At 36.8% G+C, this 24178-nt stretch overlaps 1 protein-coding gene across 12 annotated transcripts in view; it reads left to right on the plus strand.

Annotated features, from left to right (window-relative positions):
• Window positions 1-24178, plus strand: part of grip2b (glutamate receptor interacting protein 2b) — a 182079-nt gene that overhangs the window by 133585 nt on the left and 24316 nt on the right. For 6 of the 12 annotated variants that reach the window (XM_082137802.1, XM_082137796.1, XM_082137801.1 and 3 more), the window contains exons 3-14: window positions 835-967; window positions 2536-2681; window positions 4837-4923; window positions 4999-5074; window positions 6878-7023; window positions 8518-8665; window positions 10345-10514; window positions 17387-17527; window positions 18494-18646; window positions 20608-20797; window positions 23823-23968; window positions 24086-24166. In XM_082137802.1, coding sequence (XP_081993928.1) covers window positions 835-967; window positions 2536-2681; window positions 4837-4923; window positions 4999-5074; window positions 6878-7023; window positions 8518-8665; window positions 10345-10514; window positions 17387-17527; window positions 18494-18646; window positions 20608-20797; window positions 23823-23968; window positions 24086-24166 — 1617 coding nt within the window. Of the gene's footprint in view, window positions 1-831; window positions 968-2535; window positions 2682-4836; window positions 4924-4998; window positions 5075-6877; window positions 7024-8517; window positions 8666-10344; window positions 10515-17386; window positions 17528-18493; window positions 18647-20607; window positions 20798-23822; window positions 23969-24085; window positions 24167-24178 lie in introns of those variants that run through there. The other 6 variants (XM_082137800.1, XM_082137803.1, XM_082137805.1 and 3 more) reach the window with 2 other exon arrangements.

Here is a 24178-nt window from a genome sequence, read left to right on the forward strand (position 1 = left end):
CTTAAGAAACAATTCTAATATGAGGATTTTATGATCAAGAAATGCAGTATTTCTGATTATTAGCAATGTTGAAATGAGTTGTGCTGCTTAATATTTATGTGGAAACAGTGTATTTATTTGAAATTATAAATGTCTCACTTTTTTATCAATTTATTGCATCATTGTTCAATGAAAGTATAACTTTTTTTAAAATAAATTGCTAACCCAAAAATATAATATGATATAACATAACATAATATACGGAGGTTTCATAAAAAATGTTTACCAAAATGTCAGATTAAGGCTATTTCAAGACAGGAATCAATCATTATCATAGTTTCAAAAGATGGAGCTGTGTGCAATCATCCATTACATTTTTACTTGTGGAAAACTTTCTAGTTCCAATCTGTTCACATTTAAACCCACACAGACACTGATTAGATTAGATTAGGCTCTGTGAGAGATTTCATGACACGGTTGGATTCAGAAGTGTAGCATTACAATTTCTGCTGCAATACTGGTGTTTGATGGATGCTTTCTTTCATGTGTCTCTTGGTTTGGATTGTCTGTTTAAGAATTCATAAAGTCCCAGCATGAGCTAGAGATTAGTGCAAGTTAGTTGTGGTGTAACATTTTAAAACAATCTCGAGCATTTGTAATATTGAGAATTAATAAAATTTCTCATCGTTAGTTAGATGGGAGAAATTCTGCTCATTTGCATATCTGAGAGATTTAGTGTCATAAAACCATCTTGCCATCAGTGCCGACTCTCTCTCTCTCTCTGTGTGTGTGTGTGTGTGTGTGTGTGTGTGTGTGTGTGTGTGTGTGTGTGTGTGTTGTGTTTCTGGGCAGAAGAACTGCGTGGGGTTACACTGGTTGAGCTGATTAAGAAAGAAGGAAGCACTTTGGGTCTCACCATCTCGGGCGGCACAGACAAAGACGGCAAACCACGCGTCTCCAACCTGCGGCCGGGTGGACTAGCGGCGAGGTGAGGACTAGATCTGAAGTCAGTGCAACCTTTCAGAAAATAACACACATATTAACATTATCAGCCAATCACAGAATGACAAAGTGATCACCTGACTCAGAAAAACACCATGCCTAACAAGTTGGAGTTTGCTCTTGCAATTTAAGTGTGCTAATGCTCGCTAATGTGACATTTACTTGTGTTGCCTTACGACTTGCGTTTTGACACATTTCAGAATGCAACAGTGCAACTTAAGTGTGTAGTAAGATGCGTCACAACTTAAAATGACATCTTGTTACAAACATAATTTTATTTGCATATTGTTTGAGTTTTATGCACACAACTTTAAGTCACACATTCTCATAGCATAAGTATCCAATCTTAGCATATATTATCTAGTGCAATCTGTAAGGCTACTGCTTAAGTCAGGATTAATTTATGTAGCTAACTACAAGTTAAACATATCAACAATTTAACCAAATTTAGCTAATTTACTTACTGAAAACTGACCATAGAAGCAGCTAATTTATGCTAATGCTTGCTAATGTAGCAACATGTAGTTGTGTTGTTATACTTAACATTAGTGTTTAGCGTGAGCATTTTTTTCTTACTGTGGCAGTAAGCATCAATACTCAAATGATCGATAGAATTACCTTCAAATTAGGCTATTAAACAGGAAGCTAGCTATAAGTTATACATAGCAGCAATTTAGCTAGCTTTATGTAACTTGCTCAGGAAGATTCAAACTACAGTAGTTGACTAAAAAAGAGAAAACTAACCAGAGGATCAGCCAATTTCTACAATGTACTTGTGTTGCATTACGATTAACATTCGGACACATTTCGAAACACAACAGTGCGTAAAATCGAGCGTGTAGCTAGAAGCCTTATTCACATACGGATAGATATGGATAGATATGATGTGATAAATTGGCGATAAATTTCTTTTCCCTCATACTCACAATTGATTAAACTCATTTCAGCGATGTGTCGGATGCATCAAAGTTTTCCCATCTTGAGTCATTCCTTTTTTCCTCGTGGCTGCATGAGGATGTTATGGAGCACGTCTGGGCTGATGACACATTTTTGTCAGGCATCATTGTGCAAGCTCATGTACGCCCAGAGGACAAAGGGAATGAATAGCATTCATTTGTCTAATTAGCATCTAAATGAGAATATTTATACTCCCTGTGGTGTGTTCAACAACAGATAAGGAGTTCTTACTTTGCATTTACTTTCCATTCAAAATATAATTGTTTTCCATGTTTTTGTGACCATTGACGGAAAGCTTCTCTGGACCATCAGATGTAATCTTGTTAATTTCTCTACATTAACTGTTGAATGCTAACAAAGCTAATTGAGTCAAATGTTTGAAAAGCCAACTTTTACGGTGTTAAACAAAATATGGTGTGTTTGCAGGTATTAGCTAAACTGTTTAATTATAATATTCAATAATTACAATACAAAACTGTGATGTTTGTAAGGCAAGTCTTATACTATTGCTAATCTTACAGTTAGGGATTTCAACAAACCCATAATCCTCCTAAGTACTATTCTGTGATTATTCAGTTAAATTCTGATGTGTCTCAGGAGCGATCAACTCAATGTGGGAGACTACATCAAGTCAGTCAATGGCATCAACCTGACCAAGCTGCGTCACGACGAGATCATCAGTCTGTTAAAGAACGTAGGCGAGCGCGTTGTGCTGGAAGTGGAGTATGAACTACCTTCAGCTGGTAGGAAGTTGAGTATTCTGACTTTTGCCTGTGTTGTGGCATGTCCCCAATTTAATAACCCTGGTCTGAACCAATTCCAGACCTCATGAATATCATCATGAAAATGTTTTTGCGTCAGTATGTAGCCAAATTGGAAGTGCACTTCAGGTTGTGTAGATATAATTATACACGGTAATGCAGACTGCATGGCCGCATGCTGAAAGCATTTTTTGATGTTAAAATATTTTCTCATATATCATCTTATCATGCAGAGACATCTATAAGTAAACGATTGGGTGGTCGATTCTTTTGAAAGGTTAAACGCTTTGATGGTATCAAAATCATGGCGGGGATAGCAGCATTAGCTTGACCAATGGGGTGAATTTGGGTCCGAAGGGCAGAGCTCTTGAAGTGGGGTCTTTGGAGGGAGCAGGGCACTTGTGGGTCATAATGTAGCCGTTTGGAACGCACTTGGTGAAGGGAGCAAGGAAAGACAATGTAATTTTCCGACATGAAGGGATTCAGTTGTTCACTTTCGTTTGGAACATCCCTACAAATGGCTTCCCCTTCCCGAAGTGCCCTTCAAGGGCACAAAAACGGCATTTGGAATTTACCCTTTGTTATTGAATGAATGAATGAATGAGGCATTTATATAGCGCTTTCATATGTACTACTGTACACCCAAAGCGCTTTACAATCATATCAGGGGATCTCTCCTCAACCACCACCAGTGTGCAGCATCCACTTGGATGATGACTATTAATTTTGCCGTTTTGTTGCTGGGGGCCCAGAATTAACACACTTCAACACCATCTGCCATTGGTCAGACCGGATGGCCAAATGGATAGTCATATCCCAAACTCACGCCATTGATTGAACCATTGTTGCTGGCTCAGACTGGTCGCGATGCTCAAACAAACAGAGCAATGTCTTGAAAGCACCACATAGTGCACTTTTTGGCAATATTAGCCTACAAATGGCTTACTTATTACAAAATTACATTACATGACAAAGACATTTTGACAAACGCAAAGCCATGATCACTGAGATAGACCGATACATTGGCCAGAGATGCGTTTCCCATAAAACAATGTAACTTGCTGCTTAGCTAGTACCATGCATAATTGGAAACGAACTAACTAGTCACATCTGCGATTTCAAAAGGAATCAGCAAATTGTTGAACTCTGTTGGTAATGATGGAACTTGCAAGCATAGTTGGCTAATACTAAAAAGAAATTATGCATCTAACCACATGTCGAGAGCTGTAGCTCCAATCAAACAACTTTCCGATGCTGTTTGCGAATGTTCGTTAGAACTATTGTTTCAGGAATAAGCAAATTGTTCAAATATATTGGTAATGATGGAACTTTCGAGCATAGTTGGCTAACAGTGTTTTTGGGAAATGTACCCCAGGCCAATTTATTGGCAGAATTTTGGTCAATTGGATCTGTAATTCAGGGTACGTTTACACGACAACGATGTGCTTAAAACTGAGTTTTTCCTTTGAGTTTTCCACGTACAGACGACTCCATTATCAAAATGATCCCCATTCACACGGATCCGCGAAAACTAATAAAAACGCTGTATTCTGCTGCCAGGCCATTAGATGGCGATGAAACACTATAGACTGAACACGTAATACGCTTGTGCATGACGTCATCATCTTCAGAGATTCGCGTTATTGTTGTTTACACTGAAACAGTTTTAAAAAACGTACACTTTGTAAGCCGTTTATTTTTTTATTTATTTTTTTCAGGCTCCCTGAGGCCATTGTCGTGTAAACGAACGGCCAAAACGCATAAAAAGTTTTACGTTTTTTGTTGAAAATGGTGTCGTGTAAACATGTTGCAAAATATGGCAACATTAAGGTCTATTATGTATATATCTGCATTTTATGGCAACTATTTGCTGACCATTTGCCAACCATTTCTAGATTGTCTCAGTTTGGCATGTGTGATGATATATTGTGATCATTAGCCAGTCTATCTATCTTGTGCATGACAGATAAATTGAACGGTTTATAAGCTCAGTGTTTCTGGCTGACCTTCTGCTGAATGTCAGTTTGCATCTGGTCTTATTTATCTGATTGTCCCCCCCGATCTGGCCATTCGCCCAGTAAAAGGTGCTGATTTAGAGATGCTATTGCCTCTCTCCTGTCTCTGTTGTCCCTCTTAGCGCCAGACAGTACCTCAGGTGTTATTTCCAAGACAATCGAGATCTGTTTGCAGAAAGAGGGCAACAGCTTCGGCTTTGTTATGCGAGGTGGGTTTATATTCTTAAGAACAAAATGTTGCAGGTTTAACTGCAGGTTACAGATTTGTATATGTTATAATACAGGTGGATCCCACGAGGACTGGCACAAATCTCGCCCATTGGTGGTCACACATGTGCGACCAGGTGGTCCTGCCGACAGGTAATGCACAACCAAAAATTAAGCTTTGAAGGCACTTTACATGGAGAAAAAACATTTTATTATCATGATTGTCATATTCATATAGTAGTCCATGCATAAAGTAAATATATTTCAGTAGTTTGTGTGGATAGGGTAGGCTAATCTGTCGTGGAAAACTTGGTATTTCAAGATTAATTTTACACAACACATAATCAAAGTTTTGATATGATTATGTAAAGTAACTTGCAGTGGATGAGTTAGCTTAGTAGGCTAATTGATTAGCATGTCAATGCAGGACAGAATGTTAGCTTAGCAGGCTAATTAGTTAGCATGGTTACTGAAAACAACAAAAGAGAAATGTTTAAATTGACCATTAGTTACTTCATGGGATGACACATAGAATTAAAAATCATTAATTAACGTATTACGTATTTTTGAGAAACTGCACAAATCATCAAGCAACATCTTAGGATATAATTTTGTTGTCATTGAGGCCATTTTGTAAAATGACACTTTCGATGATTCAATACATTTTAGTAGACAGAGTCATTAGTAGTTAGTACTTGTACTTAGTATTAGTATTGATATTAATAGTTTTTGCCAGGTCATGTGATCTCAAAATGGCCGCCATCATGAGGGGCTACCCACCTAGTTTAGAATAAAGCAGCTATTAAAACATATTTACCAGGTACTATTCATTTATTGGTGTAAAACTTTTTTTTTATGTGAATTACATTTAATGAACAACTGTAGTCATCTTCCATGTCTCGACACACTTTTTTGCAATTTAACCAAATCCCGAAAGTAGGCCAGAGATTTCTTTCTCATCTTAGATGGCTAGTTATTATTCTTAGTTTCAGGATGTTCCATGATTCTCTTTTCAAGCATATATCAGCAACACGCAACCTGCCAAAAGAGATAAATAAATAAACATGTGTCTTGAGAGAAAATATCATCCATAAGATACCTTTGATGTTAGAGACAAAGACTGCCTTGGCTAACGTGTGGAAATTGTATGCATTGTCTAACCTGAAGGCCCCCAGACATTTCATGTGGAAAATATTGTGCTCTCAAACAGGTCCTCTCACATGTAGCATTAATCATTAGTGTGGGATATCGAGAGACTTGTAAAGAAACTAAAAAATTCAACTGTGTTGCAACTAGTCATAATTTCAAGGCATCAACCTTATGCAAACATCAAACTCCATTGGAATCAATTGCAACTTTAACTTTTTTTTAAACTTTTTTAAAATTTATTTAACAAAGTGCACTAAATGCAAAAAAGAAGAAAAGAAAAAAACATTTGAAAGCTTAAGCACTAGTTAACATGAACTGTTAATTGTAACATTTACTAAAACATTTAAGAACAAAAGTTGCATCTGTTAACATTTTCCCATGCCACTAGATTTATATTTGTGATTTATATAAATCACATTTATACAAAAGCTCTTTTTTATTTAAAATGTTTTATTTAAAAATGTTTTTTAAAGAAGAATCTCCTGCACACCAAGGCTGCATTTATTTGATCGAAAAATTAGTAAAAACAGTAATATTGTGAAATATTAGTACAATATAAAATAACTTTTTTCTAATTTAATATATTTTAAAATTTACTTTATTTCCGTGATGGAAAAGCAGAATTTTTGTATAACTGTAAAAAAAACAAAAAAAAACAAAACAATTCTGAACAACATATATTTAACTTTCTGAATTAAAGTATTAATTATTATTACATTTTTTTATCTTGTTGACCCTAAACTTTTAAATGTTACTGCATTTAATTCGGCAATAAAATGTGAATGTTCTGCATGTGTTCTCCTGCAGAGAAGGGACTCTAAAAGCAGGTGACCGCATCTTAAGCGTGGATGGAGTGGTTTTACACAGTGCCACTCACAGCGAAGCCCTTACTGTACTGACCCAGTGTGGACAGGAAGCCCTTTTCCAGATCGAGTACGATGTCTCCATCATGGGTGAGTTACTTCAACTGCGCTTGTTTTATATGTTGACATGATGAAAATTCCACATGTCCCGGTGGATTAAAATGTTATTAGTTTTGTATGTTGCACTTTAAAAAGGAAATATTGAATTCATCTAAATTTTCTAGCGTTAAAGAGCCCCAGTTATGCTTTTTCAGATATTACCTTTCATGCAGTGTGTAATATAGTTGTTTGTGAATGTAAAAGGTCTGCAAATTTCAAAGTTCAAAGTGCAGGACAAATAAAGTTATTGTCTCCCAAAAGAAAACAACAATTCTGAACTGCCTGAAACGAGTCATCGGTAATTCCAATTTTACTTCCTGCACAAACCTATGTAGGTTTGTAACAAATTTGCATAATGTCATCCTGTGGTCTTAGACCAATCACAACAGACTGGACCATCTGACCAATCAGTGCAGAGTAAAGCAATCCCAATAGACTGGACCATCTGACCAATCAGAGCAGAGTAGACCAATCACAACAGACTGGACCATCTGACCAATCAGAGCAGAGTAAACAAATCACAACAGACTGGACCATCTGACCAATCAGAGCAGAGTAGACCAATCACAACAGACACTATCAGACACTGTGAGAAGTGAGGTGATGCTGCAATGCATAATATGAGAAAATGAAGGTGTTGAAGGTGTTCAACAGGACCTTGGATGAATGTAAATCTATTTTGGGAGACCTTTGAAACTAAATTAGGAACCTTTAAAGTCCAACTGAAATCAAAATGGACCGTATTTACTTTGTTAGCGCATGTTACTAGTCTTGTGGTGAACAATTAATCCGTGCAAGTTAAAACACAGAAATTTTTTTGGGGGCTTCGTAATCTTTAATCAAAATCTGAAAATGCCCCTCCCCTCTGCATTGGAGGACCTTCCCTGATGACGTAGGTTTGACGGCTTGGTTTGGGAAACGCTTAACCACTCCCCTCAAATCGTTAGTCTGTAATGAGCGAGAGATGGAGAGGAGGAGCGCTAGAGTAAAACCCTGCCCTCTGTTCAATATTCCTTTTCACTGGGAAATACGTCACAGCACTGGAGAAAAGTCGTTTGCAACTTCCGGTTCACGCGGACTTTAAAATAGGATAATAGGAGCACTTTAAGAGAGTGCTTGTTCTTTCGTAGAAGTTTTCCAGAAGTACTCTGCTTCTCTCCAGAGAGCTCTGCTCTGTTTAACCATCTTCTCTATTCATCTAGACGAACAGTTGACCTGCGAGAGGCAGAGAAACAACCCCTTTACTGTACTAATGCTGTGAAGGCTAACAATTAGCATAACGCCCACTGTTGTTCTCCTTGAAGAGTTAAAAGGATCATATCTTAGAATATAGAGGTTTGAAATAAACTTTCAGAGCTCAGAACTTCCTGCCCAGTCCAAAACGACTCTTTATTCACTCTAAGCTGCAAAAACGATCTGTTAAGAAACCACAGCTAAACCACACCGTAACAATGCTATCCTTGTTTGTTATCACCTGGCTTCCAGACTCGGTGACCAACGCTTCCGGTCCGCTGCTGGTGGAGATCGCCAAGGCGCCCGGAGCGAGTCTGGGAATTACTCTGACCACTGCCATGCACAGGAACAAACAGGCCATCGTCATCGACAAGATCAAGTCCGCTAGCGTGGTGGACAGGTACACTCTCAATGGGCCTCATTCATCAAACACGAGCACAGCTACTTTATGTGGAAATTGTAAAACCACTTTTAAGTGTTTTTCTTACGTAAATTGTTTGAGAAAAAAATTCATTTTTTTCAATTATTCTAATTCTTAATTTTTTTAATACCGAACTTACACAACTGTTTTCATTTCTCCTTACCTAATATGTGTAAAATCATCCTTGCGTAAAAACCTTGTTTATAAACCATTCTTCTGTTAATGATTTTATCTTTTCTTTCATAAAATTTATATAATTTGCATTAAAATGGTTTCAGAAATAATTAATGTATAATTGAATAATGAATAATTTAAATTAAGGTAAAATATTTCTTACACAAATGTATACTTTTTACCTAAATTGTTCACAAAGCCAATTTTATGTGAATGTTTTTAAATCTTCCTACATAAAACCTTTCGTAAAGCATTTTATTTCTGTCAAACCATTTTAGTTATTTATTTTTTGGCAAATTGATCGTAAAAACGTCTTTTTTTTACATAATTGTATTTATTTTCACATAAATTGTTTGTACAACCATACTTTTTTTTTATATATATAAAAAATTGCAAAGCCAATTTTATGTAAATGTTTTTAATCTTCCGACATAAATTGTTTATAAAACCATTCTTACGTAAATTATTTGATTTCTCTAAAAAAATGCAAAACTGATATAATTTATTTGTATGTAAATTGATCTTAAAACTCTTTTTACATCATTATATTTCTTTTCATGTAAATTGTTTGTTAAACCCTTCTTCCCCAAATTCTGTACTTTTTACCTAAATTGTTCACAAAGCCAATTTTATGTAAATGTTTTTAATCTTCCTACATAAATCCGTTCTTACATGAAGGATTTCATTTCTTAAAAAAAACTGCAAAACTGATATTATTTATGTTTATGCAAATTGATCGTAAAACTCGTTTTTACTGTTTTTCCACAAACAATTTCCACAGAAATTCTTCTTCTGTTGAATACAGAACTCTCAAACAGAATAATGCGATGGTTATTCTTAATCTCTTATAGTTATTAAGGTGCTTGAGACTTCATTGTTATTAGCATTAGAATCATAAGACTCATTTTTGGTATGCAGTTTATACAGTATATTACTGTTTCACGACATTTTGAAGACAAGAAGAAACATAATTCGCTATGTATTTAACATCCATCCATATTGTGACATATTATTAATATGGTCATTTAGATCAGTTTTACTGTTGTCTCTAAAGGGGGTCGCACACCGGACGCGCAGCTCGGCGGCGCGCCACGCAGCGCCACGTCTTTTAAATTCGAACACATTATTCTCTATGAGAGTACACACACCGGCGGCGCCTTTCGGCGTCTGTTGGCGGCGGCTCAGGACCGTGTTCAAAATCCTGCCGCGCCACAGAGCGCCATTTACATAGTTTTATATTAAATTTACCTTTATGTGTCTCAAATCGTAGTTAATGTATATACGGACTTCACCATGTGCTGCAATATACATTTAGTTTTATATTTATTTACAGAAATCAGAAAATTGCTGATGTTATCGGATTTTCAGGTGACAGTTGTCCTAGACGTGGCGCGGCGCGGCGCTGAGCTGCGCGTCCGGTGTGCGGCTGCCTTGACACTTCCCACATTTATGACAGTTCTAGCAGTTCTCTGTTTGCCTCTCAGGTCAGGAGCGTTGCATGTGGGTGATCATATTCTGTCTATAGACGGCACCAGCACAGAGCACTGCTCGGTCCTGGAGGCAACGCAGCTGCTGGCCAGCACTTCTGATCAGACCAAACTCGAGATCCTACCCGCACACCAAACACGCCTGCCCGGAAAACCCCAGGACACTGGTGAGAGAAGGGGGAAAAAATGTGGAATTTGGCGCAGTTTTCCAGACATGGATTAGGCTTAATCAGAGGCGTCTTCAACAGATGGCTAAATCTGATCTTGGAACAGGCCTTAACTGTGTCTGGAGAACTGTCTGTGAATGGGTCAATGACACAACACTTTTTTTTTAAATCTGTTAATTTATTTGAAAACACATTATAAATGCAAGTCATACATGTCTTCTATAATATAATAATAATAATGTTTTTATTTTCTTAAAAAAAAAAAAAAATCCGGGGAAAAATATATTTAATATGATTAAATATTAATAAAAAAATTTTAAATGTTAAATATTATAAACATTGAGAAACTTTCGTTCACCAAATCAAAATCATGGCGGATTGTAAAATATCATGTGGTACAGCCATGTAATAAAATACAGTGATATTTAACAATTAATAATTCACGATATTTGTTAAAAAGCTACTTAAAATGACATGTTGGTGTATAAAAAATGTGTCATTTCTTTTTACTTAATGGTTACATCACGGTATTTTAAGAGTCATTTAATTTGTAAAATTATTTTTTTAATTTTTTTTACTAAAACATAAGAAACCATAAATAGATACATTACATTTAAAAGAACTTGGTACATGGATTGTTAATTATTTTCCCGCTTTATCTGAGACAGTCATTAAGCAAATTAATTATTAATATATATTTGATGTGATTAAATATAAATAAAAGAAATAGTTTATAAAAGTATTATAATCATTGCGAAACTTTTCGTCCACCAAATCAAAGTCATGACATTTGTAAAAATACTTTTACCTTGAAAAATATGTGTTTTTTTTGGAAAATAATGATTAGGATCACAAGGTGTACATTTTTATTATTATTTTTGGTTGGTTGCACAACATGAGAAAATGTAAAAAAAAAAAAATAATAATCTACGAAAAATAAGAAAAATCTTCAAAACCATAAGAAACCATGAATTAAAAAATGACACAAACAACTTAGTGCAAGTATTTTAAACTATATTTTAAAACATTGTTTTGTTTTCTTTATCCTTGGGCAGTCTTATTCGTCATTTAGCAAATAATTATTATATTTAACCCTTAAATGCATATGAATGTCTCACCAATCATTATTCAGGTCTTTAACGACCCAGAACAATATAATACACTCCTGATATTAAAGTAACAATTACAGAAGAATAAAATAAAGCATATTTTGTTTTCTTCTGGAGCTTGGAAGGGTTCAGTTTGAGCAGATGTTTCATACCATCATCACTGTCCTCATCAGAGCTCATTTCCCAGTACATTCAGCATCTGGCTCATATTCGCCATCTCAAACATATTATTAAAACCATTTTCAACCACCTTGAGGTATAAAGGTGAACTGCACTTATTCAATCATCAAAGATTCAATAATTATTGTGCAGAAAAATATACATTCACTGAAATATACTTACTGTATACTAAGAAGGATAATGTCTAACTAAAATGAATGAGGAGGAGGGGTTTGTTTAAGGGTTGAAATGGTATTTGATCATGGTAATCATTCAAAACCTTCACATTGAACCACAGTGCTTTTTAACAAGGGTTACGGCAACTCTTTCTCTGTTTATTTCAAAGGAGGTCACATCATTTTCTTGCTAATTATAGCGATATAAACTTCACATGTATCCTCTTCGGATGCCCAAATGAGGACGAGAAAACGTGGATGCCGAGACTTGCTCTGTCATCTCATCTGCCGTCATCTCATTTAATTAGCTTCTCGCTCTGCTTGATGTCGCCCCACGAGTTTTAGACTGCGGGACAGATTTAATCACGGAGACCCGCTCACCCTAGAAAACCAACAGGCTGCGGCCCGATAATAAACCGAGACGCGGTGGACGAAGACCCAGATTAGTTCTTTTCAGTCCCGTTTATATGCAAATTCAGGAGATGAACAGATGTCCAATGGTGCAGACCACATTGCGTTAAAAGCCTGAATTAGTATACGCTTTTACAGCATGCATGAGATCCTCTGAGAATCTAATCAATAGCGTATTATCATAGAGCGTATGATGTAATTGCAGGACTTTATTGGATGCAACCAATGATTGGTCCAATTATAGACGACGTTGAAACTTCAGACTTGCTACTTCTGGTTCTCCAATCATCCAGAACCGTAGATGCCCATCGATTTCAATCTAGTCCAATTCTTGCCCCACGTCTGCCGCCATGTTTCTGTTACTCAGCATTTAATTACGCCTGCTAAAGCTCCAAGATGGCCTCTTGAATTGATACATTGCTTGCATGCATCGTAAAACAAAGTTTATGATGCCAGGACAGCCTTGACGTCCAGATTTTTTTGGGAACAGGTACAAACGTCCCTAACGGATACGGACAAGTAAAGTGGTTTAGTTTTTCCGAATCTGATCTGACACTATATAGGTCATTCCCTGCCGCGCTGAGAACCCGAGAGAGGAAGTGGAAGGCTATAATGATGGAAAAATATATTTGCGTGTGTGAACCATCAGCCCCGGCATGACTTCAATCAAGAATTGACACCCACTCGCTGGGCCCGTGTCGAAATGTCATAGACATTTGGGAGAATAAATGGAGTTTGATATTTTGCCAAATGACTCCTACATTTTGAATTCTCATTTTCCATATGCAAATATTATAGCTGACCTTGTTAGGGGAAGAAAATAAAGTATGTCTGGTAACCAGCTCATTTGGGATCGCTGTCTTTATCTTAATAGATATACATATTCAAAGCAACATTGATATTATGTTACATATGGTAGAAGTTAGCCAATCAGATTGACGCTTGTCATTTATTGTGCATTATGATCTGAAAAATCTAGTTTAAAACACATGATAAGACCTTACAAATTTAATATTTGTATTAACATTGGTTTCATTTTGAAAAGACAACAAAAAGCTTAAATTTAAATGTAATGGGGTGTAGTAAAAATAACCATTCACTATAAAATATCTTATTTTTTTAAGTTAAGTATTTTTAAGGCCCAAATATTATATTTTTGTATCACATTTAATTTAACCTGAGCTGACTTTGCCTTGTCATACAAAGTTTAAATTATGATACTTAAAACCTCTCTATGACATAATTTCCTATTTTATGTTTTTTCCCTCCTTAATGTTTATACATATTGTATTGGTATACATATTTACATGATTTGGTGGACAAACTTTTTTCCAATATTTACAGTATTTGATAAACTCAGTCAAAGTTAACTTTGAGTTAAGTTTAGGTAACATTTTCACATGTATTTTTGAGTTTATTCCCCAAAATATCTAAAATGAATTTCACTTTAAAGTCATTCTATGTAGGAATTGCATTTTCCATGTATTTTTGAATACATTAATACACTGTAAAAAAAAATATATTATCAATAAGTAATGACAACATATGTTTTACATTGCTTTAACTCATCAAATTAAGTAACCCTAACCCAAGTTATACAAGATTCAACTCAAACTAAGTCAGTTTAATGTAATTTAAGTTGAAATTACTTAAACATTCAAGTTGATTGTACTTAAAAAATGTAAGGCAGCAACTTTTTTTTTTACAGTGTTAATCTGAAGAGAAAAAAAGCGTTATGTCATTGACCCATGATGGTACTGCACATCCTACTTTGGATGGAAGACAGCAACATTTAGAATTTTGTAATTTTTTTTAGATTAATCATTTGCAAAGTGTGTCTGAATTTTGCAATACAGAAATTAACTACACCGTATCTTATAACAAATTATCCCAAGCCACTACTAATAACCTCAGCGCCAGTCACCTGCTGGTTCAATTTGTGTTTTAGATAAATGACGTGCTCTTAAAAAAGCAGAATTGTAATCTCCTTACTCAAATTAAGCTCCCGTCACATCAGCCTGTGTGGGAGACTTTACCGTCACCATTCCTGGTGTTCTCAATTCCCACATCAAGAGACAGAGTTGTGTTTCTTCAAGACATAGCAGACGAGCTTAGCATAAGCCACAAGCGAGAGGGATTTAGCTCTCAAACGTTAGAAGATGCTTCATTGGTGCTCACACGAACAGATAGTAGTATTTAACCTGGCTTGTGAAAATCTGTCTGAAAGTGGCATTGATTAGCGTCTCATCACATCCTGTGTGGCGAAAATACAAACATAATGCTAATATGTAGTGTTGCGTGTGCAGGAGATGATGGTTGTTTAGTTGCATACTAAAGATTAAAAGTAGTGAGTAGACTTCATTAAAACCTTAATATGTAACCACACACACAAATACACACATTTCCCCCCAAGCGTTTTAAAGCTTCTTATGGTTTTCCAGAGATGGAGGAGGGTACAGCTAAGCTAAGTTAAAGTTAAGTTGATGAATGTCACATATGTGATGTGGCGTTTCACATTATTAATACCCTGCTGGAAAATCCATCTCAAGTTGGTAGTGTGTTTTGGAACATGGTAACTGGTTTATATGGTTCAAAATGGTAAACCACCTTGGACTAACAAACCAGTTGCCTGCTAGACGTACAGGCTTAAGGTGGTAAGATTGATTTTTGAAATATGGTGGCTGGTCAACCAGGTAATGACCAACTTTGACCAGCTAGAAACTAGCTACCATATCCATAAACACAATTACTAGCTTCAGATGGATTTTCCAGCAGGGAAAATATACTAAGCATGTTAGGTTCAGTAATAAGTTCAAATATCTAAATTATTATCTGCAGAAGGTTTGTATTTTATGTATTTTTATGTATAGTTACATATTCTATAGAATGCATTTAGAATATGTAGAATACATTTAATGTACTTGTTTCCACTTCAGAGAAAATATAAAAAGATAGTTTAAAATAATAGTAGTCGCAGGTTATGAGAAATAAAAGTGCAATTGTGAGAAATCACAATTTCTTATGAGATATAGTCACAATTGTGAGATATACAGTAACAATTACAAGAAATAATGTACAAATGAGCAACAAAATGAGAAATTAAGTCACAGTTACAAGTCGCAATCATGAGATATATTCACAAGTACGATAGTCACATTTATGAGATATAGTCGCAATTACTAAAAAAAGTCACATTTATGAGATAAAGTCACAATAACAAGTCACATTTATGAGATATAGTCACAATTACAATAAAGTCACATTTATGAGATATAGTCACAATAACAATATTCACATTTATGAGATTAAAGGCCCTATTTTAACGATCTGAAACGCAAGTATCAAGCGCGAAACGCAAGTAACTTTGTGGGCGGGTCTTTGGCACTGTTGCTATTATACCGGCGGGATAAATTACTCTTGCGCCCGACGCAAATCTAAAATGGGTTGGTCTGAAGTAGCTTCATTATTCATAGGTGTGGTTTGGGCGTAACGTGAAATAAACCAATCAGAGCGTCATCTCACATTCCCTTTAAAAGCAGGCGCGCTTGTTCCATGGCGCTTGCTATTATAACGGCGGATTTGCCAGGAGCGGTTCACAGCCGAGGAGACTGATGTGCAAAGTCAATTGCGCTGGGTGCAAGATAGGGCCCATAATCACAATAACAATAGTCACATTTATGAGATATTGTCACAATTAAAATAGTCACATTTATGAGATATAGTCGCAATTACGATAAAGTCACATTTATGAGATATAGGGCCCTATTTTAAGGATCTAAGCGCATGGTCTAAAGCGCAGGGCGCAAACGCACTTAGGGCGGGTCCGAATCCACTTTGGCTAGTTTAACGATGGGAAAAATGGTCGGCGCAACCGGCGCATGGTCTAAAAGGGTTGACCCTATTCTCTTAATGAGTAATGGGTGTGTTTTGGGCTCTACGTGCAATAAACTAATCAGAGTCCCATTCACAAAATAATAAAATAATAAAAAATAAGTCGCAATTATGAGATATATAGTCGCAATTGCGAGAAATAAAGTCCCAGTTACAAGAAAATGACTCAATTATGGGAAATAATTACAATTATGAGATATAAAATCACACTTATTAGTTATAGTCACAATTATGAGAAATAAAGTCACATTTTGCAAAATTAAGTTGCAATCATGAGAAAAAAGGCACAAGTACAAGATAGTCACAATTACGAGAAATGCTGTCGCAATTTTGATGTAGTCGCAATTATGAGAAATAAATTCCCAGTTATGAGAAATAAAGTCCCAATTACAAGATATAGACCTTTGGCCATCTTTGGACTTGTGAGGCTGTCATAATTACAATCATAATATTCAGCCTATGTTTTATTAATAATGTTGCAAATTGGTAGGCTTTCGCAGTCTATGGTAATATTAATACTTGAAAAATTTGTTTGGTTTTTTTCAGCACATTTTTTATAAATTTTGTGTGATAAACAATTGTGATTCTGCATTTGGTCGTCACTTGATGTCCAGAATCTGGGTCCAAAACCACTGCCCTGTAATAAATTACTTGTTCAAATGTGCTTGATTAATTTATCAAATAAATTATACTGTCTTTTAAATTCAGTCTTCTGCTACCGTCAGACTTACTGCATTATAAGAGCTTGGAGATACTGCAGTCCTCCAGAACAAATGAGAACAAGCACAAACAGAGGCACTCAATTATACGGCCTGCCTCTAGCAGCAGGACTTCATTAGCCTGTTTGCTAATGAGCTTTCTCATTGTTTTGCATGCACATTCATTTTCCACAGACCAGTATTAGAGACGATAATGCGACTTCAACGGACCCTCAAGACTCCAAATGATGGATTTCAGTGTTCAAATGAGTATTAATGAGAACAATATTTAAAGAACACCACATAGTTGGAGTACATAAAGTTGCATATGTATATAAAAATGTTTTGAACCATTTTGTCATTATTTATTCTGAGAAGCATGTAATTCATTTCTCAACTCAATTTAGTCATTAATTTTGTGTGTTTAGTGAAAGTTCAGAAAAGTGACCACCCGCACTGCTGGGACCCCTGTGTGAACTACTGCCATTCTCAACATCCTGGTCACTGCAAGACATCGACATGGACCTCTGCTTCCAGTAACCCATCCAGCTCTCAGGATTACTGCAAATGTAACCACAATAAATCATTTTTAAAGTTACAGTTATCCCCTTTTAAAATTAGTATTTTCAAACGCAGTAAAAATACTGCAAATTTTAAATGGGCATTAAAGTGCGGTCCCACTTATCGTTGTTCTGCGAAATTTTCCGGATGTTATACACTCATTTAAAGTCACCATGGAATCAAAATTGGCAATTCTCCTCTTCCTTCTACTGTAGAAAAATAAAGCCAAAAGATCCCAGTAACGGTCGTTGCTGATTATGTTGTTCGTAGCTAGAGTCCCGACTCAATCTCAAGCACAGCTGACAATCATGACGTTACACCCTGTTTTTATAGCATCAAATAATGAACTAAAACCAAACGTATTGAAAAAACTACCTAAAATGACATAAACTATCTTTGGAAAAACAATTATTTTAAGTGTAATTGTAATTTTTTGGCTAGCGTCCCATTCGATTAAGTGTTCAAGTTGGTCACGCACCTTGAATTTACCACATTGACCAAAGGAAAGGTGCTTGGTACATCGCTACATTGACAATAGACAATGGACGTTTTTGGAAATGTTGCTAATGTGACAGCACAATTTTGCAGTGTTTTTTTGTTTTGTTTTTGCTCCAAAACAGTCATAATTTAGTTTTCACATTTTCTTCATGAAATCTATTTCTCTATCATCCATCTTCTGTTACTTGTGAAATGGCATTACGTTTATATGGAAAATTGTTCTTAACCCAGACATCCAACTCCCAGTGGTTGCCTCCAAATCGAATATAACATCCCCTTAAATAACAAATGCATAGAGGAGTGGATAGATCTGCAAAGACTAGCAAGGGACCAATAGAATATGGATCATTAACTTGCAGTGAGCCACTCAGTCAGTTGGACCATTGCCACCTCTTTGATTTAATTTTATTTTTTTTAAATAGGCCTACAGTTACACTGCCTGAGTTTCTCTCTGTTTTCCACTCTCTTCTCCCTAGCTATAGTCTGCACTAACTTCTCTCCTGGGTCCACCACCACATCGGGCATGACCAGCCAGGGTTCCAGCACGCTGCCCCGGGCCGCTCCTCCCATGAGCCCGCGCAACTCCATGCTAAAGAGGAGACAGCGGAAAAAAGAGCACAAGAGCTCCTGTAGGTGACTAGATCGGTTTTAATGTTGTGATATTTTCTGCGTGAAAGGGTCTAAGACAGCATAGTAACTAAATTATATCTTATAAATGACTGATTTGTAATGCTCTACGTAGGCTTTTAAATGGCTTTTCATACAGACTATACACCTGACTGATTCAATTAAAGTTAGCGTGTTGCTAAGCTAATTACACAATAGTCTATTAGTGCATTCAAGTCATGTCGGAAAAAGATAGTTTTTACAGGTTGAACGCTTATGAATGCCACCAAAAAATTCGGAATTACAAGTGAAGAACTGAGCCTCCGTGTTTGCGCTGTGTAAGTAAGAAAACATGGTGGACTCAACTAGCTAAGTTGCATGTACAAAACATGATAGCATATCGCAATTACAATATAATATAGATACAAGCCAGTTTACAACACCTTCATAAATTCAATAAATACATAAAAAAAGCAAAAACACACCTGATGAGTATTCTTAATTCATCATATTGTTTTTAAAAAATTGTTTAAAAAAAAAGCTGCTTTTTTTGTAGAAAAGGTCTTGCTCAGACCAAACTGGTTTAAGCGCACCTGACATCGTAATTACAACCTCCCAACTATAAATAAAAACTTTCCAGAAGAATTTGAATGCACCATAAGCACTGTGAAGGCCAATTTATACTTCTGCGTCGGGTGCGCGTAGAAGGTACGGCGTAGCATACGCATTGACGTGTACCATACGTCGTACCCTTCGCCGTACCCTGACGCGCACCTCCTCAAAAATGTAACTACGCGTCGCGGCGACGCGGACCGCAAGATCTGTGATTGGTCGGCTGGATAGCATCGCGTTTCCACCTACGCATTTCCGGAATGATCTTCTGCACTCTGTACCGCCCGCCCGCCATTTTTAAATTCCGAAGATCAGTGAAGAGCCATGGAAATAGACCAAGTGACCGAGAGATTGCTTGAAGATGTGCGGAAATACAGCCATCTGTATGACTCCTTCAGTCGCCATTGCTCGTAGAAACCTAAACTCAAAACAGCCGCGAGGAATGTAAACACAGTGGAACATTAAAACCCACCCGCGCCAACTAGCGTTTCGGCGGTGTAACTGCAGAGCAACACAGACATTCGCAGAAGTATAAATGCTCACGACGGCGTCGCCTACGTGCGTAGCCTACGACGTACACTACGGCGTACACTCGACGCAGAAGTATAAATTGGCCTTTAGGCAACATAGCATGCAGATATTGGCTAAATAGTCTGTTTTTAATTAGTTTAACTATTTTTTATGTGTCAATTAAACTTTTTACTTACCTACAAATGTTAGCATATTGCTAAGCTAATGATTCAGAACTCTAGGCACAACTAAGCAATACCTAGTGGACACAATTATTGGGTAAATAATATTTTAATTAGACTGACCTATTTATCTGTCGATTGAACTTTTAGTTAGATGTTAGCATGTTGCTAAGCTAACAACACTGTACTCTAAGCACTGTTAGAAACACAGTCTAACTAGTCTACTTGTTATTCAACTGTTTTTATCTATCAATAAAAAAAAAATTACTTGTAGAAATGTTAGCATGTTGCTAAGCTAGCAACAAAAAGCACTAACAACACATCTTGCTTCATTCCTTCATCTTGCATAGATTTTTCACCAGGTTTTGGAAATAGATTCACTTTTTGGGACTGTTCACACAGAACTCGTTTTTTTGCACTCAACTGCGCTGCTTTTCCATTGTTTCGTTTTTGTGTGTGTAAACAACAGCTTGTTTGACCATTGCGTTTGTGTCTCGTGCATGACACAGTAGTTCAACTTTTTTTTAAATGCATCTCTACACCTTGCAGGGGTTTTTTTCCAATCCATTTCCATGTGCCTCGTGTTTTTAAATGCAAAAACGTGTTCTGTGAATGGTCCCTTAATGGGTTAAATCCAGTACATTAATGATACCTCTGTGTTGATATTTCTTTCTGTTTAGCCGTGTCTTTAGCCTCAAGTTCTGTGGGCCCTGGTGGTCAGATAGTCCACACAGAGTCCAGTGAGGTCACTCTGAGAGGAGACCCTCTCAATGGGTTTGGGGTTCAGCTACAAGGTGGAATATTTGCGACAGAGACCCTCTCTGCACCCCCTCTTATACGCTTCATCGAGCCGGACAGCTCGGCCGAAAGGTACGTCCCAAACTTTAACTCAACCGTTATATCCATGCTCAATCATGCACGTATAAAAACACTATTCGGTGTGCCACAGCAGACTGAGGATCCGTTAAAAATGCAACCAGATCTTGTAAAGACTTCTCTTTTTTTTTTTTAAGATTATGCCTTACGACAGAGCAGGCGTACACTGTCTCGGAGAGAGGCGCTTGAAAATGATCAAGCTGGATGTGTGTTGATATTACCTCAGAATCTGGGTCAACACTCGGCAGGAGACTCGCACAGCAAAAATCACTCCTTTTATCAGCAACGTTTAAGAAAGAGGCATTAATTTTTAATATATTAAGAGACTGGAATGTGTCACTGTTGCATTTTGTGTTAAAAGGGAGGGAAAAGTTTAGGAAGGGTCTCCAAAACTAAACTCTATCCACTGGAAAGAAAAATCACAAAAGAACGTCTTCAACATCTAAACATGCGTTTTCTTAGACAGCTTTGATACTAAATGGAGAGCGAATGGATCCTAGCTTACAGTATGTTTCTCCTGAGAAAAAGACCCCATAATCTCACTTCACAACTAGAGTTTCATAAGAGATCTCAATGATGTCTCAAACAGCTCTTGGATATGCCAAGATACCAAAGTCTTCAATCAGAAGTTCAAAATCTAAACATTAATCATCAGATTGTTCTGAGAGCAGATGAGAGCCACTTTCATTTTATAGCTCCAAACTCTTACTGCATGTCAACAATTGTCTCAATTGGGTCTCTTTGTGTTTGTCCAAAGATATTTTGGAGAAACATCTGAGACTGAGTTGCTACATCAGCAGCTTTGTTAACTTTTACTAACATTTTGCTTGTCTCATTTGGGTCTCTTACTATTTGTCCAAAGATATTTTATAAGAAATATCTGAAACTAAGTTTGCTTTGCTAACTTTTAACATTTGGCCAAGTCTAACTCTTATTGCATGCCAACAATTGTCTCACGGTCTCTTTTTATTTATCCAGAAAATCATAACATCCGAAACTAAGTTGCCACAGACAGTCTCAGCTGTTTTACTATGCTACAATTTGATTAACTATAGCTCTAAATGCTTCTTGCATGTCAAAGATTGTCTCATGGGTCACTTTTTATTTGTCTACCAGAATGGAGAAAAATCTAAGGCTAAGTTAATACAAATGTGCCTTATAGTTAGCATTTTGCTAACTATAGCTCTAAGTTCTTACTGTCTGTCAACAATTGTCTCATTTGGGTCTCTTTTTATTTGTCCAAAGGGGATAGCATCTTAGACAAAGGTGCTACATCTGCTGCTTTGCTAACTTTTGCTAGAGTTTGGCTGGCCACAGTAACTATTGTTCTCTCTATAACTCTTACTGCATTTCAGCAATGTAGGTATCATTTCATACAGGTGTTATTTCAGCTGTTTTGCTAACATTTTGCTAACCATAGTTCTAAGTTCTTGATGTATATCAACGATGGTCTTGTTTCTTTTTATTCATCCAAAGGAAGTTTAGGATAAGCATCTGAGACAAATGTGCTGCATTGCTAACTTTTGTTAGCGTTTGGCTAACTATTGCTCTCTCCAAAACTCTTACTTTATGTCAATAATTTAGGTCTCTTTGTAGAAATTTTAGGAGAAGCATCTGAGACTAAGTTCATACAAAGGTGCTTTTTTAGCTGTTTTGCTAACAATTTGCTAACTTCATCCACACACATCTCTAATGTCAGCAAACCCGGCACAAGAAAATGCCTCACCATGACAGAGTCAAGCTCTACTTTTATTTGCTGTCACTGGATGAGACTCTAAACAAACTCACCATATATATATTCAAACCTGTAAATGTGTCCGTTTCTGTTTGTTTTTGTTGCTCAGTGCGTGAGTCAGTCCCGGTGTGAGATTGTTGTACCATGAAGCGAGTGATCTGATGTGTGTTGAGCTGTATTGTACTGTGGCAGTGTGTGACATTTGTGGTGTTTGGCCTGGAAGTCACTAAATGTCAGGTCAGTTGTTGTCATCCATACATACACAGCTTCCCACAGTGACATTGGGCTTGCATTTAGAACCATGTGAATACAATATGCTTATTGTAAGTCATGCTTGTTGTTTCGTGTTTGATAAAATTAACTTTTTATATTGACATTAGTTTTGTACAGTCAGACTTGTGACTATTTGCATGAAGTCTGGTCCACTTTACACCTTATTTTGGCCAAGATCCGCCCAACTGACCTATCGGTAAGCCCCGCCCCCCTTAGTTACTGTTGCTAACTGTCATTTAATGACCGCTGTCAGTGTGAAAACCTTGTCCCAATATGTTTTTGATATATTTTGGACACAGAAGGACCACCTCTCATCGAGGAGCTTTCATGCAGGACTTAAATATACCATGGAGGGATATATAAAAGATTTAAAAATAAATACAGTAGGTAACAAGATTAGTTTGGAAGCAAGGGTTACAGATCGCAATACAAGCGGGAGAAGCCTCATGTTACGGTCGTCACGATCGCAGGATCAACACTGTTCATGTACCGCAGAGTAAGATTAAATTAATTTAGATTTAACCAGTTTAATATGGAGAGGCACTGAATTGTAAACCAGTCTGTACATGACATGAGAACAGTTAGCTATTTAGGTTTTTACGTTAGCATGGACGTTTTCGTCTTGATTGGGATTTGGGTTGAATCCTTAAGGAACCAGGTTACTGCGCCCACATCATTGGATAAATACACAGCGTAATCCAAAGCAGACATTTTGCTCTGTCTTGTTTGGTTTTAAGAAATGTAATAAAATAAATCCCATTACCATTTTTGAAGCATAAAAACCAAACCCATGAGTGCTTCAGATCTTCCAATGTTTCTCTATGGCGCAGAAACCTAAAGATGTCCGAGTTCCAGTCCCCGTGCAACTGATACTCAACTGCCATTGGCTCGTCAGCGTTCGAGGGGAGGGGCTTACCGATAGGTCAATTAAAATCAATCACTGGATGAAGGAAACAAGAAACCACCAATATTTCTAGAGCTTTTTAGTAGTTCTCTCGTTTTGATTGGCAGGTGTGGGCTTCTCCAGGTTGGAGACAGAGTCTTATCCATCAATGGAATTCCTACAGAAGATGGAACGCTGGAAGAGGCCAATCAGCTGCTCCGAGATGCTGCTCTGGCCAATAAGGTCACACTAGAGATTGAGTTTGATGTGGCAGGTTAGTGAGGTTTCCCGTGAACATGAACATGAACTATTTCAGTTTCTATTGGTATTTGATTGAAAATCGGTATTTGTGTTTCAACATAATGTATTACTTACTTTGCTGTATGGCCAGAATCTGTTGTGCCTAGCAGTGGAACTTTCCATGTGAAGCTGCAGAAGAAAAGAGGAGTGGAGCTGGGCATCACTATCAGTGGTAAGACCTGAA

Source organism: Leuciscus leuciscus, assembly GCF_965113295.1.
Source record: "Leuciscus leuciscus genome assembly, chromosome: 15".
Lineage (NCBI taxonomy): Eukaryota > Metazoa > Chordata > Actinopteri > Cypriniformes > Leuciscidae > Leuciscus > Leuciscus leuciscus.